The 15,115-nt window shown below is 41.0% G+C and overlaps 1 protein-coding gene across 10 annotated transcripts in view; it reads right to left on the reverse strand.

Annotated features, from left to right (window-relative positions):
- CEP170 (centrosomal protein 170) overlaps window positions 1-15,115 on the reverse strand; it is a 150,946-nt gene that overhangs the window by 14,769 nt on the left and 121,062 nt on the right. For 7 of the 10 annotated variants that reach the window (XM_060243602.1, XM_060243583.1, XM_060243591.1 and 4 more), the window contains 2 exons: window positions 10,005-10,182; window positions 4,448-4,615 (listed from right to left, as the gene is read on the reverse strand). In XM_060243602.1, coding sequence (XP_060099585.1) covers window positions 4,448-4,615; window positions 10,005-10,182 — 346 coding nt within the window. The remainder of the gene's footprint in view (window positions 1-4,447; window positions 4,616-10,004; window positions 10,183-15,115) is intronic. The other 3 variants (XM_060243538.1, XM_060243554.1, XM_060243564.1) reach the window with 2 other exon arrangements.

Consider the following 15,115-nt stretch of genomic DNA (forward strand, 5'->3'; position numbering starts at 1 on the left):
ACTAGAACTCAAGAGCATTCAATGAAGCTGATGGGCAGTAGATTCAGAACAGACAAAAGAAAATACTTCTTTACACAGAGAGTGATTAAAATGTGGAATCTGCTGCCAGAGGACGTAGTGATGGTGACAGGAATAGACAGCTTTAAAGTGGAATTAGACTCATGGAGGACAGGTCTTTCACTGGCTGCTAGCCATGGTGACTAAGGGGAAACTCCATGTTCAGAGGCAGTAAACTATGGAATTCCTGTGCCAGCAGGCAACATCAGGGGAAGGTCTTGGCCTCTATGCCTTGTTGGCCCTCCAGAGAAACTGGCTGGCCGCTGTGTGAGGCAGGATACTGGACTAGATGGATCACTTGTCTGATCCAGCAGGGCTCTACTTATTCTCATTATATACCTTGAAAGAAAGATTACATACCTTGATGTGTGAAACAAGGATGTGTACTATTACTATCTACCGTTTTCTAGAGCTCTTCTCATTTTAAATTCTGAATCCAGTGGCACCTTTAAGACCAACAAAAGTTTATTCAAGGCATAAGCTTTTTGTGCAGGCACACTTCCTCAGATACATTGAAATGGAAGTTAATAGTTCATATTAATAGGAAGATCTCTACACAGGTGAACAGCACATTAGCATACAACCTAATGCAGATGTTTTGATATATGCAAACACTAAACTGTAATAAGCTATATTTATCTATAAATTTAGCCTGTTATTACTGTTTAGTCTTTGCATATGTAAAAACATCTTCATTAAGTTGTATGCTAATGTGCTGTTCAGTAATGCAGAGGCATCTGTCTATATATCTGAAACATTAACTTCCATTTCTACGTATCTGAGGAAGTGTGCCTGCATATGAAAGCTCATACCTTAAATAAACTTTTGTTGGTCTTAAAGGTGCCACTGGATTCAAAATTTGTTCTGCTGCTTCAGACCAACATGGCTGCCCACCTGGATCTAACTTCTCATTTCAAATCATATTTCATTACAAGAAATCAGATCAAGGGAGAGAGCCTGTTTGTACCAGCATCAGATCCAAACCAGATTAATGGCAACAACTAATGAATAAAAATGGTGAATGTTCCTGGTTTACAAAATATGTGCTTGACTTCAGCCACCTCACCTTTATGGTATGACATTCAAAATAGCCCAGCATTAAAAAAGCAAGGAGGATATAGGAGCATGGCAGAGATTGTTTCTATTATAGCGCATCAGCTGTTTGCTTGCTTATGTACATTTCCTGCATTTCTCTGAATGCACACAGTAACCTACAACAAAATACCTGAGGGATCCTTTGTGACAGTAGTAATTTGCTATGCTTGTATGCAATCTTCTTAGTTTGACCTTACATCAGAATGCACAGTACTGACAAACTTTTTCTTTTGGTTAAGTGGAGTTCTACTTGGAAAGTTCAGAACATGTACTCCTTATATTTATAAATCCTTTCCCCAATGGGAATCAGGCCCAGAACTCTTGAATTTATGTCCAGCTTACAATAGGCTTCACTTATGGCAGTGCTGAAAGTTAGCCCTCCCTGCCAATCTCTTGCATGATTCTCAAGATACTCCTTCCCTCCTAAAAACCTTCCTTTGGGAAGTGGGGCAGGAAATAATGACAGTTGGGCAGCATGGGAATTTCAGTTCACTTTAGAAAACATACAGATATAGACTTGGCGGGGAAGGCAGGATATAAATGGAATTAATTAAATAAATAAATATAGAAGTTCCATTCTCCAAGCAGACAGTGATGCCTAAGCACCTGTGTTAAGTATAAACTAGTGCCTCCCCTGCTCCACCTCCACTCTTCAGCATGGGTGAGCAGGCATCTCTCTCTCCCCACAGCACTGAGCCCCTCTCAAGCACACATGGCTGGGCAGGCTTTTTCATCATGTTTCACTGCTCTCTGAGGGAAGGCTCAACAGGCAGAGATATATAGCACAGCTAGCCAGCCCATCTCTTCAAACTTGGAGATGTAGAAAGCAATTTTTTTTAAAAAAAAAAATCAATTTTAAAAATTGTTTAGTATTTTAAAAAATCAAGGATACTCTTTGGGCCCACCCCATTCACATCATAGAGGCAGCAGATGGGAATAACTGGGGGTGTCGCTAGAAGTTTCCATTACTACAAACCTGGTAGTGGTAACTGATCTTTCAACCCACTGAATTAACTGACATGACACAATTTCCAGTTAAGTGAAGTCCTACCAAGGCTTCTCCCACTTCCCATCATTGATGCCACTTCCAGACTACCAAGAGCCCATGTGTGCATGAAGAGATGATAGATACACTATCAGCTATTATTATGTCTACAACAGGGATGCATTAAAGAGGAACAGTGCTGTCATATTTGGTGTGCTAGCTGTGAAGCTGGAGTTAATTTCATAAAGTATACACTGGGTTCATTCCTAAGATCTATCAGCAGTGCTCTGCTTATAGAAGGGATATTCCTATCTTTCTTGACTGCTGCTGTTCGCTGTGCCCCCTGAAAAATTGCTTCTAAGGGCCAGGGGATTTTGGGGAACAGCATGAAATGCAGCACTGTGAAAGTCATCTCACCCCCCTCTATCTTGTGCAAGAGGATGTGACTTTTGCCTGTGTTAAGGCATCATAGGTTTCAACTGGTCTTTTTCTCTTTATCATCCAAAATTATGGGTGAAAAATTTTGGTTACACTGAAAGAATTGGATTTTCTAGGAGCCAGATTGAAGAAAGATGTACTTAACCTCTATAGTAACCCAGGTGCCAACCAAAAGTTTCAGTTGTTTTGGTGCCAGTGATAGTAACTACCTGGGATTTTGCACCCGTTTTATTCACAATGAAACAAAAAACAAACAGGAACATTGGCTGTCTTGGACTGCACTTTTGCCATTATGAAATTGGGTCCAGGAGAGTTCAGTTCAATAGGTAAGAATAGATCACCCTTGTAATGGTGCAACTTGTCTGAAAAGCAACAGATAAACTACATAACCTTTCTATTTGAATTATACAAATGTAGTGATGCTGCTGAAATAGGTGGTTACAACAGACATTTATGTATGTGGCAGGACAAGGACTGTACATGGTCTGTCTTACTAACCCATTTTCATACTTCTTATTGAGAAAGGAGTGGAAATTGGAAGATTTACTATCCACTTTCCCTCCACCTCATTCCAGATTCATCCTCTTCAACCCTATACCATCTATATTAATAACTCACAGCAGAAGCAGCCAATGAGAGAAGAGAGATACTAAGCAGTGAGGATCCAAAATGTAATTAACAGATCCCATGGCTGTAGTAACAGCAGAAAATGCAGTTCCCACCTATGTGGTTTTGTACTGAATTCTAAAGAAAGGCTCATTGTTGGTTCCCTCTGATTTTCCCTAAGGTAATTCTATACAAGCAAAAATAATGTCTATGCTGGAGGATACGGCCGGCCGGCCGGCCTGGCTGCGTCCCAGAGAATTTGGACCTGGCACTGCAGGCCATGGCAACCTGGTTGAGGCTGAGTGGGCTGAAACTGAATCCAGCGAAGACAGAGGTCCTTGGTCTGGGTCAGGGTGCTCTGGGGAGGGAAATACCTCTCCCGGTCTTCGACGGGGTGCCGTTGAAAGTGGCGTGCCGGGTCAGGAGCCTGGGGGGTTTACTGGAGCCTTCAGTATCAATGGAGGCCCAGATAACAGCCACTGCTAAGTCAGCCTTTTTCCATTTGAGGCGGGCAAAGCAGTTGGCCCCCTTCCTAGAGCATCAGGACCTAGCAACAGTGATCCATGCAACGGTCACCTCGAGACTGGATTACTGTAATGCCCTCTACATGGGGCTACCTTTGTGCCGAACCTGGAAGCTGCAGCTGGTGCAGAACGCGGCTGCTAGACTGCTCTTGGGGCTCCCAAAGTGGGAGCACATACAGCCGGGGCTGCGTGGACTGCACTGGCTGCCAGTTACATACCGGATTCGTTACAAAGTGTTGGTTATTACCTTTAAAGCCCTATATGGCCGAGGACATGCCTACCTGAGGGACCGTCTTTCCCCATATGAACCCCAGAGAGCACTGAGGTCAGCAGGGAAGAACCTGCTGACTATCGCCGGGCCGAAAGAGGTAAAACTACAGAGTACCCGCACTCGGGCTTTCTCTGTAGTGGCTCCACACCTATGGAACCAGCTTCCGGAAGAAACGCGGGCCCTACAGGACTTTGAACAGTTCCGCAGGGTCTGCAAGGCCATCCTTTTTAGGATGGCCTACATCAATTAAAGAGAGAGACTGCTAAGGAAAATAAAAAAATTGGTTTAATAGCACCAGGATGTCAATTTTATTAATTTTAGAATTTTAATTAATTTGTTAAATTAGTTATTGCTTCGAACATTATTGTACTCAATGTATTAATTTAATGTTGTTAGCTGCCCTGAGCCTGCTTCGGCGGGGAGGGCGGGATACAAATAAAATGATGAATGAATGAATGAATGAATACATACTTCATCCCTACTCCAGGTTCGTCGGCGTGTAATTGTTGGGGGTTCAGGAAGATCTGTTGGCTGTGGTTTAGGCTCACTGGGCCGACTGTTCCCATCAGCTGTCTTAGCATTTACTACAGGAGGAATCTTCCTGAAGTTTAGGCTTTCATCAAATACACGGTCGACTAGCTGAAAAATCAAAAAAGACAGAAAGTTTCATTTTCAAAAACCAGCTCAAGAGATGCGTTATGAAACCCATCACTTTAGATACTCTCTGATTAAAGCACAGACGAAATTGAAATCACTGGTTTCCCTGTATATGATGAAACAAACTTGTATTAACTTTTCCCAAAGTACCTAACAATTTCCATTCCAGTAGTAAAAGGATTCTCAGAGATTATATTAGTACATTCTATGACCATACAGAGTAGACTTTATAAAGCATTACTCCAATAATTTAATTTAATTTTATGCTGAACATTAGTTACATTTATTGGAAAATTCTAGGAAGCCTGTAGAAAGAAGGTGATTCTTTTCAAAAGTAAGTATTTCAGTTCCCATGTTATAGAAAGAAATATTTAATTAAAAATGAAACAAATTTATTTAGTAAAGATGTAAGTCAACATTACCTAACTCAGAGAAAATGCATATTTACATTAGTAGAGGCTTAGTAGCATGGTTAGGAGATAATAAAAAGAAACCAACATAAACACAGTAAAATCACACTGTAAATACAATGTATGTGTCTTTTGCAATTAATTGCATCCTGTTAAACAAAAAAAAGCACAGCAAGAATGCTGTTAACTAAATCCTACATACAAGAAGTTGAAATAAATCAAGACACAAAAATATGAGTCAGAAAACATATTTCAGGGTTGGCACTGCGTTTAGCATGGTAGGGTTGTTTTTTTACCACATAAAATACTTCATTTTTATTCTGGAAACTGGACCTACCCACCCCAGAGCAGAATGAAATCACTAGAATTCGTATTAAAATGAATTGAAAAGATCATACATATAATGGATTAGGGATGGACATGAACTGGGAAAATGCAGTTCAGTTCATGGCCAAACCAGGAACCAAACTGGGAGGTTTATTTGCGAACCGAACTGGTTCATGGCCCTACAAACCCCATTGACAGGGACCACAGTCCTTTTAAATAGAGCTTGCAGAAAGCCTGAACAACAGCTGAGCAATGGGGAGTACCTTGCTACATACCACTCAGTTGTTTGGAGCTGTCTTAAAGTTTAAAGGGACTGCACAAGATAGCCTGAAACAACTGAGTGGTGGGGTGTGCCTTCTTGTTGCTCAGTTGTTTCTGTGGCTTTTGCAGGAACAGAAAACAGGGGTTTACAAGGACTCTGTCCTTTTAAATCCCTGCATTTTGCTCCATCTGCAAACCACCAGAAACCATCACAAACTGCTTTAAAAGTTTGTGGAAGTTTGTGATAGTAGATCTGTTACAAGCTTCTGCTCACAAACGGAAAAATTCAGGATGAATTTTTTTAATGGTTTGTGCCCATCCCTACAATGAATACACAAGTTAGTTGTCATGGACCATCATTTAGAATGTATCAGTATTTCAAAGCAGCTGATTTGGTCCAAATCTTGATGGTCAGTAATGTGAAAAAAACAGTAAATTCAATTCTGTCTTTAAAATTGTGTAGTTCTGTTTAAGATTTATATTCATGCACTAGACAGAAACCAGGATTCTTCCTCTGCACTTTGGGCAACACAATTCATTCCTATATCAGTAGAATCACATTTTCTTATCTAAATAACTGCTGAAAGGAATGCTCATATGTTGCAAGAATACTGGCTGACTGAAAATTATTTATATTATTGTAAGCTGCTTTTAACCACGAAGAAAGATGGGGTATAAATATTTTAATAAATACATAGAGAAATAAAAATGCATCGAAGTTTCTGTGAATAGGATTTGCACAGAAAAGTTGTCCAAAGGACCTCTTTATCAAATATTACTTCACTCAGAAGAATAGATCAATCTCCCATATTGTTATCTATACCAGTGATCCACATGAAGACATTAGTATTTGTAGTCAAAGAACTTCTTTTTGTGTGTTTTTATGCCACCTTCTGTAGAAATACTTTCTTTTATGATATGGTTCCTATCAATTTCTGTTATATTATTTTGATGTCTTCATTACTTTTCTTAAAACAATCAGTAAGTTTTAAAAACTTTAATGTTATTCTACCTTTTCCTTATAATTTTGTTTTTATCTGAACCATTTCAGTCATTTAGTTCTCTTACTGCCATTGCCAAAACAGCTGGATTATGGATTAGGGGAGGGATGGTGGCTCAGTGGTAGAGCATCTGCTTGGGAATAAGAAGGTCCCAGGTTCAATCCCTGGCATCTCCAAAAAGGGTCCAGGCAAGTAGGCGTGGAAATCTTCAGCTTGAGACCCTGGAGAGCCGCTGCCAGTCTGAGAAGACAATACTGACTTTGATGGACCATGGTCTGATTCAGTAGAAGGCAGCTTCATATGTTCATGGTAGTTTCATAAAACATTTCTTACCATTATGAGATTACTTTTTACCATCATCTCATAATGAGCACCTATGAGGGACTCTAACTTGTAAATGACTTAACATGCATTTGACTGTCCTACAATCAGGCAACTGACAAAATCAGTTATGTGACTCCACTCTGTTTGTCATGTGGTCTTTTATCTGTAGGAAATAGATGCCAAATGCAACTTTTTCAATAAAGAGGAATTTTCAGATGTGTACATTTTACTGTTTAAATAAATTTTTACACTCAAAAGTTACATTTTCAAGCAAGTTTCAAGAGGGCAGACATGTTGATCTGTAGTAGTACAACAAATTCAAGTCCAGTAGCACCTTAAAGGCCAACAAAGTTTTCCATGATATAAGCTTTCATGAGTTAAATCTCACTTTGTCAAATACAAATGAGAATCAAGATGCATTGGAGAAATTGTCTAAGGTTAGGGGGCTGTCTGTGGGCAAGAAAAGGTCCATCTCCCAGTACCTGTGAGAAAGGACTATCATGTACATTATTAGTGACATACAACCTATGCTGTACAATCATATTCTTCTAGAACAGAAAAGTTGACCTTTTCTTGCCCACAGACAGCCTTAACCTTTAATAGTCTAACCTTACTTGCATTAACATACTGTCAAGCTCCAATAGTCCCAGAAACGATATCCTTTGTTTATTTCAAATAGATTCATTTATTAAGACCTAGAGATGCTTACAGGACAGGTAACTGAAAGAACTGTAGAATCAAAGCACATACAGAGATATATAATGGGGGGTTCACAGCCGTTACTATTTGGCGGGCACTTCTACCTTTAGGGTCAAATGTTACTATAATAAACAACAAGAGAGGAAGAACTGCATATCAAAGAGATAAAGACGTTTGAAACCACCAGGGCATTCTTTCTCACACTAGTGAGACACAACAGTGCTCCATTAAAATCTAAACATCCCCTAGCCAGATGATCCTGGCTATTAGGTAGTAAATACCACAATTCAGCTTCTAAGGGAAAGATATATGCAGGAGCTTGACACACACTATATAACATTGACAAAGACTATGGGACCATGACCTACAAGAAATCCAGATGCCAACTCTGTCCCCATACATGCTATAACAACAAATAATTGGACTAAATACTACCAGCCACACTGTCTCAGGTTCATTCATTTACTCATTTGCCAATGTTATACACATCATCAAGTGTCAACAGTGCCCTTCTAATCTCCACATTGGCTACTCCCTAAATCAAAGAATAAATGGATAAAAATTTGACATTAAAAAATTACAAAACTTTTTAATCTTCCAGAACATTCCACTGCTAACCTAAGAGAGGTAATTCTCCTACAGAGAAGCTTTGAAGGGAGATTACGAAGGAAGATAGCTGAACCAAAATTCATTAACAAGTTCAGGACAATGGAACCCCAGGGCTCAACAGGGATACAGGATTCTAATCTTATTACAGACACTAATTTTCTGCACTTCTCAAGTTTATGCGTATATTCTAGCTCCATTTCATTTTGCATTGTATCTCTGCATCCTGACTCCACCTAGCCCTTCTTTGCAACATCCCTCATATCTTCTGACCTGGATATAAAGGTTGATGGAATTTTATTCTATTTGTATCTGACAAGGTGAGCTTTGATCTGTATAAGCTATGATATGTTGGTCTTTAAGGTGCTACTGGACTAGAATTTTATTTTCAAGTAAGACAGTCAAGACAATATACCCACACAATTTACGTTTTGAATGATGCTCCTCTCAATTTCATGAAAGAGAAATGAGGTAACTTTACTAGAGCATTATTAGATGACTAAACATTTCCCAGTAATTTTAATTAGTATGTTACTTTTCCTCCATTGTGTGTGGGGGTGCTGTTGTGTACTATGGGTGCCACCCATAGCTGCCTTTCCCTTAGCAAGTTGCCAACCATGAAAGCAAAGAAAGCTCAGAAACAGATAGAAAGTAGTATGATTAAAAGGGAATGGTTGTGGCACCAAAACTTTCAAACTCACTCCCCAGGGAGATTCATTTGCCTCCCTCTATCATTGTCTTCTGCTAGTAGGCAAATAATTATTTTGTTTTGTTTGCTGCACCCCCAGTAATTGTAATTGGCCCTCCACCCTAATTGCGTTTTTATGTGTCAGTTTGCTTCTATCTTGTATCTGAGGAAGTGTGTGTGCGCACACGAAAGCTCATACCTTAAATAAAACTCTGTTGGTCTTAAAGGCACCACTGTACTCAAACTTTGTTCTGCTGCTACCCACTTGGGAATGTTTCTATGTTTTTAGTGAATTGTTTACTTTATATATAATTTAAATGCTGTTTTCCATGAAGATATCCTACCTCTTCTCTAGTGTCTATGGCAGAGCCAGGGGTGGTGGCAGCAGTGGTTACTGTGGAACTGGGAGCAATGCCTGATGATGTCACCGAATCTATCTCTCCTGCTATATTTGCCGCCTTAGGGACCCTATTTGTGTGGACAGGTGGCACAGAAATGTTTTACATAATAAATAAATAAATGCTGATTTAGTTAATTTAATATATTTATGGATGCTTGGATGGTAACTAGAACATCCATATTTGCATAAAGAAATGGAACACATCATGTTAGAGGGAAAACAGCTGCAGCATGAAGCAATATTTATTTTGATAATATACTAGGCAATTGAATTTTTTGTTTGTTCTAAGCTACTTAGAAGCAAAGATTGGTAATACTCAAGGCAATCTAAAAGCTTTGACAATCCACTGTGTTTTACATTATACTTTATATATCTATGTACAAATACTAAGGAGGGCAGATACTACTCACATACTTCTGAGGCTGAGGACAAAGAAATAAGCAAGTCATAGCCTGTTCACATTATAACTATCCTTGTGCTTACATTTCTAAGAAATGTGTTCAAACACAGCTGGAGTTAAAGTTTTGGTCAATATATAACACAACCACAAAACCAAAGGAAGGAAATGCTGAAATTCATGCAAACAGGAGTAAAATTATGCCAAATTAAATTATGCCAAAAGAATGAAGGAAAAGAAATAAAGAAAAAGAAGAACCTTATGCATTTCTCCATGAAGATCTCCTACCTCTTCTCTAGTGTCTATGGCAGAGCCAGGGGTGGTGGCAGCAGTGCTTACTGTGGTACTGGGAGCAGTGCCTGATGATGTCACCGAATCTATCTCTCCTGCTACATCATTGATTTCCCGTGCGATGAGAGCCAGGTCCTGACTGATCCTATTAGTAATTAACACAGTGTGGTTGGTTGAGATGGATTATGCATGGAAGATAACAAAGCTGTAAATTGTGATTTTGTGCAATTGGAAACATGCTGTCATTTTTAATAGTTATTGTTAAAAATATATCATCGATATACTATTAGTTATACTCTATCAGCTACATTCTGCAGCCTCCACTATTAGAGAATTTGATCATTCTTCTTCATAAGAACATAAGAGAGTGAGTATAAATGGACAATTTTCGCAATGGAGGATGGTAAGCAGTGAGTACTGCAGGGCTCAGTACTGGGTCCCATGCTTTTTAGCTTGTTCATTAATGATTTGGAGTTGGGAATAAGCAATGAAGTGGCTAAGTTTGCAGATGACACTAAATTGTCCAGGGTGGTGAGAACCAGAGAGGATTGTGAGGCACTCCAAAGGGATCTGCTGAGGCTGGGTGAGTGGGCGTCAACGTGGCAGATGAGGTTCAATGTGGCCAAAGTAATGGCAAAGTAATGCACATTGGGGCCAAAAATCCTAGCTATAAATACAAGTTGATGGGATGTGAACTGGCAGAGACTGACCAAGAGAGAGATCTTGAGGTCGCGGTAGATAACTCACTGAAAATGTCGAGACAGTGTGTGATTGCAATAAAAAAGGCCAACGCCATGCTGGGAATTATTAGGAAGGGAACTGAAAACAAATCAGCCAGTATCATGCCTCTGTATAAATCGATGGTTACCGCAATTCTGGTTACCGCACCTCAAAAAAGATATTATAGCATTGGAAAAAGTGCAGAAAAGGGCAACTAGAATGATTAAAGGGTTGGAACACTTTCCCTACGGAGAAATGTTAAAACGCTTGGGGCTCTTTAGCTTGGAGAAACGTCGACTGCGGGGTGACATGATAGAAATTTACAAGGTTATGCATGGGATAGAAAAGGAAGAGAAAGAAGTACTTTTCTCCCTTTCTCACCATACGAGAACTCATGGCCATTCAATGAAATTGCTGAGCAGTCAGATTAGAATGGATAAAAGGAAGTACTTCTTCACCCAAAGGGTGATTAACATGTAGAATTCACTGTCACAGGAGGTGGCAGCGGCTACAAGCATAGACAGCTTCAAGAGGGGATTGGATATGCATATGGAACAGAGGTCCATCAGTGGCTACTAGCCACAACTTATTGTTGGAACTTTCTGTCTGGGGCAGTGATGCTCTGTATTCTTATGCTTGGGGGGGGGGCAGTGGAAGGGCTTCTAGCCCGACTGGTGGATTTCTTGATGGCACTTGGGTTTTTTTTGGCCACTATGTAACACAGAGTGTTGAATGGGCCATTGGCCTGATCCAGCATGGCTTCTCTTATGTTCTTATTATATAAGAATAAATGAATTTAGGTTCACTTCTGCTTATCACTTTCATCTGCCTTCGATACCCACTAGGATTTTGGGGTTTTTTCAAATTTCTATGTCCACAATACATTTGGAGACCCCATTTAATGCTCCCACTTTTTTCAATAACAGATGCTTCTAAATTATGCCCTTCTTTCCTCCCCCAATGTCTTAATTCTGTTAAGGGTACCATGCCAAGGGAACCTATTGGTTCATACAATTAGTTTTTCCTCAACTGTTTGCCAACAAGTTATAAAACATGGTCTCAAGAAAAATGAAAACTCTATGGATAACTTTCTGAAGATATATTTTCTTGAAAAATTATTCAGCAGATAGTATTTAAGATTTGAGTATATGGAACAGTAATGTTTTGAAGTTATATACCACTGTAGTTTTGTCGCTATGGTCAAGTGCTAAAAATGTAACATTACAAATGATAAATGTACACTAAGTTTGCTGTGATCTTTTCTGTATAATAATAATAATAATAATAAAATTTTATTTATATCCCGCCCTCCCCCGCCAAGGCAGGCTCAGGGCGGCTAACAACATTTATAGGCAAACAATACAGCAGATAAAACATTAAATTAACATTATTTAAAAACCAGTCAATACTTAATTAAAACATTACTAAATCTGACAGTAACATTGATGTTCTTGACGCTATTCCTGTCAGTTGACACAATAACAAGGGTCCCTGAACCGAACCATTTTGGCGTTTTCCTTTATTACAACTATAATTCAGCAGTCCGTGAACGCCAGCTTGAAGAGGGTGGTCTTGCAGGCCCTGCGGAACTGATCAAGGCTCCGCAGGGCCCGCACCTCCTCTGGGAGCTGATTCCATAGGCATGGGGCCGCGATGGAAAAGGCCCGTGCACGGGTATTCTGAAGTTTAACCTCTTTTGGCCCAGGGATAGTCAGTTTGTTTTTTCCTACTGACCTCAGTGCTCTCTGGGGCTCGAACGGGGAGAGACGGTCCCTCAGGTAGGTCGGTCCTTGGCCATATAGGGCTTTAAAGGTAATGATCAGCACTTTGTACTGGACCCGGTATACAATCAGCAGCCAGTGCAGTCCGCGTAGCCCCGGCCATATATGCTCCCACCTCGGGAGACCTAGCAACAGCCTGGCCACCGCATTCGGCACTAGCTGCAACCTCTGGGTCCGGCACAAAGGCAGCCCCATGTAGAGGGCATTACAGTAGTCCAATCTTGAGGTGACCGTCGCATGGATCACTGTTGCTAGGTCCCGACGCTCTAGGAAAGGGACCAACAGCCTTGCCCGCCTCAGATGGAAGAATTCTGACTTGGCAATGGCTGTTATCTGGGCCTCCATTGATAGTGAAGGCTCCAGTAAAACACCCAAGCTCTTTACCTGGTGCGCTGCCTTCAATGGCGCACCGTCAAAGGCCGCGAGAGATATTTCCTTCCCCAGAGCGCCACGACCCACACAGAGGACCTCTGTCTTCGCCGGGTTCAACTTCAGCCCACTCAGCCTAAGCCATGTTGCAACAGCCTGTAAAGCCTGGTCCAGATTCCCTGGGACGGAGCCGGGCCGGCCGTCCATTAGCAGATAGAGCTGGGTGTCATCTGCATATTGATGGCAACCCAGCCCAAACCTCCGGGCAATCTGGGCAAGGGGGCACATATAGATGTTAAATAACATCGGGGAAAGGACTGCTCCTTGAGGCACCCCACAGTCTAGTGTGCACCTCTGGGACCGCTCACCCCCAATCGCTACCCTTTGTCCCCGACAAAGTTGGGGTTAATACCTACAATAGTTGCAGTTAATACCTACAAAGATATTTAAATCCCCTCCAAATTATTCATTATATAACACTCTAGGCAGGGAAAAGTCCAAAAAATCCTTAATTGATTGAACATAAAATCTTGAAGAACACTTGTCATGCCATACCTTGCTTTTTAATTTATATATCTACTTCTCAAGTGTGAGTAGATCTGCGGATAGCTAAATCAATGGATCAGACCCACACTGAGAGAAAGGAGATTTTTCTGCAAACTTTGGGTGGGGGGGAGATCCCCAGGTTTGCAGAAAAAAAAACTGAAATAGGTTAAAAATTATATGGAGAGGGTTAAAGTGCTTTCTGCACATGGGCCAGGAGCCCCAGCAAGCCAGCCTGATGGTTTGTTTGTATGGGGTTAAGGCATTAAAAAAAATTGGAGAAGTTAATTCCTCTCACAAAGAGTATTGTTCTTTGTGCCTGCACAGCTCTTATATGCCTCCTGAGGCAGTGAAGCTGCAGGTGGGTGGGGGAGGAGTTGCTGCTGCTGTTGAAGCAGCAAAGATGCAAGTAGCTGGGTGAGAAGGTTTGGGTTTTCCTCCACTGCTGACAAGCCCAAGCCTGGCAAGCCTTCCTCTGTCACCAGACCAGCTTCCCCCATTGCCAGAGTGGTAAGTGCAGCCAAAGTGGGGGGGGGGGGGGGGGAGGGGGAGGGGGCTGGTGGAGAGACAGACATGTAGGGAGCTGACCCAGCTGAGGCTGGTGGTGGGCAGGAAGACAGCCAGGCAGGGCTTCTACCTGCTCAGCCTTGGAACTTCTCCAAAAAAAAGAAAAGAAAGACAATCAAGGATGTGTGTGTGTGCCATCTGGATGGCCAATTGCAGGGTTGTCAGCAGACAGGATCCAAGTGATGGGGGGAAGAGAAAGAAGGAGGAGGAGGAGGACTGGATTTATATCCCGCCCTTCACTTGGAGCAGCTTACAATCTCCTTTCCCTGTGAGGTAGGTAGGGCTCAGAGAGCTCTTTCCAGAACTGCTCTTGAGAAAGTACCTCTTTCAAGAAATGTGACTGACCCAAGGTCACTCAGCAGGGGAGGAATGGGAAATCAAACTGGCTCTCAAAGTTATTATCAAAGAGAGAATAATGGGGTTGAGAAACAGTAATAGTGGTTGGGTAGGGAGAAAGATCAAACTGAGAAAAGTGATATTAGGTGTGATGGAGAAAGAGAAAGACATGAGAGAAGCATAAAATAAGAGAAGGTTTGGGGGTAAGCTGACAGAGAAAGGGAAGGGGAGAACGAGGAGGGAAAGACTGACAGAAGGGAAGAGGGTGAGAAAGAGGGGGAAGATTGTTAAAGAAGGGAGGAGAGGGAAGGAAACAAGGGGGGGGAATACACCCTTTTTGCAAGTCTGCACTTGTTAACTTCTAATTCTTAAATCCATTCTTATATTTCAGACTTTGAAGATACTAGCAAGATAGTATTATAGAATTTCTCCAAAATTATGGAACATAAAAAATAGTATTGTGGAACCCTGGAAACCAGCAGATATCTGGGATTTACAGACATGTTAACCTATATAAAACTACAAATGGAAATGACACTTCTTCAAAAAATACATTAAGAAGCATAATAGGAACATAGTTGGTAAAGGGGAATGCCTTCTTATTTACCTCAGATCAACATATTTTGAAAGAAGCTTCCTTAAGCCCAATAACAAGTTTTGATAACACAGAAACCTAATATAGCAGGATAGTCAAAATTAACATAATTTAAATAACATAAAAGGTTAACCAAAACCGGTCTTTGCATTTAAACTTGAAGCCCT

The sequence above is a fragment of the Heteronotia binoei genome, chromosome 1 (genome assembly GCF_032191835.1).
Source record: "Heteronotia binoei isolate CCM8104 ecotype False Entrance Well chromosome 1, APGP_CSIRO_Hbin_v1, whole genome shotgun sequence".
In the NCBI taxonomy this organism is placed as follows: Eukaryota; Metazoa; Chordata; class Lepidosauria; order Squamata; family Gekkonidae; genus Heteronotia; species Heteronotia binoei.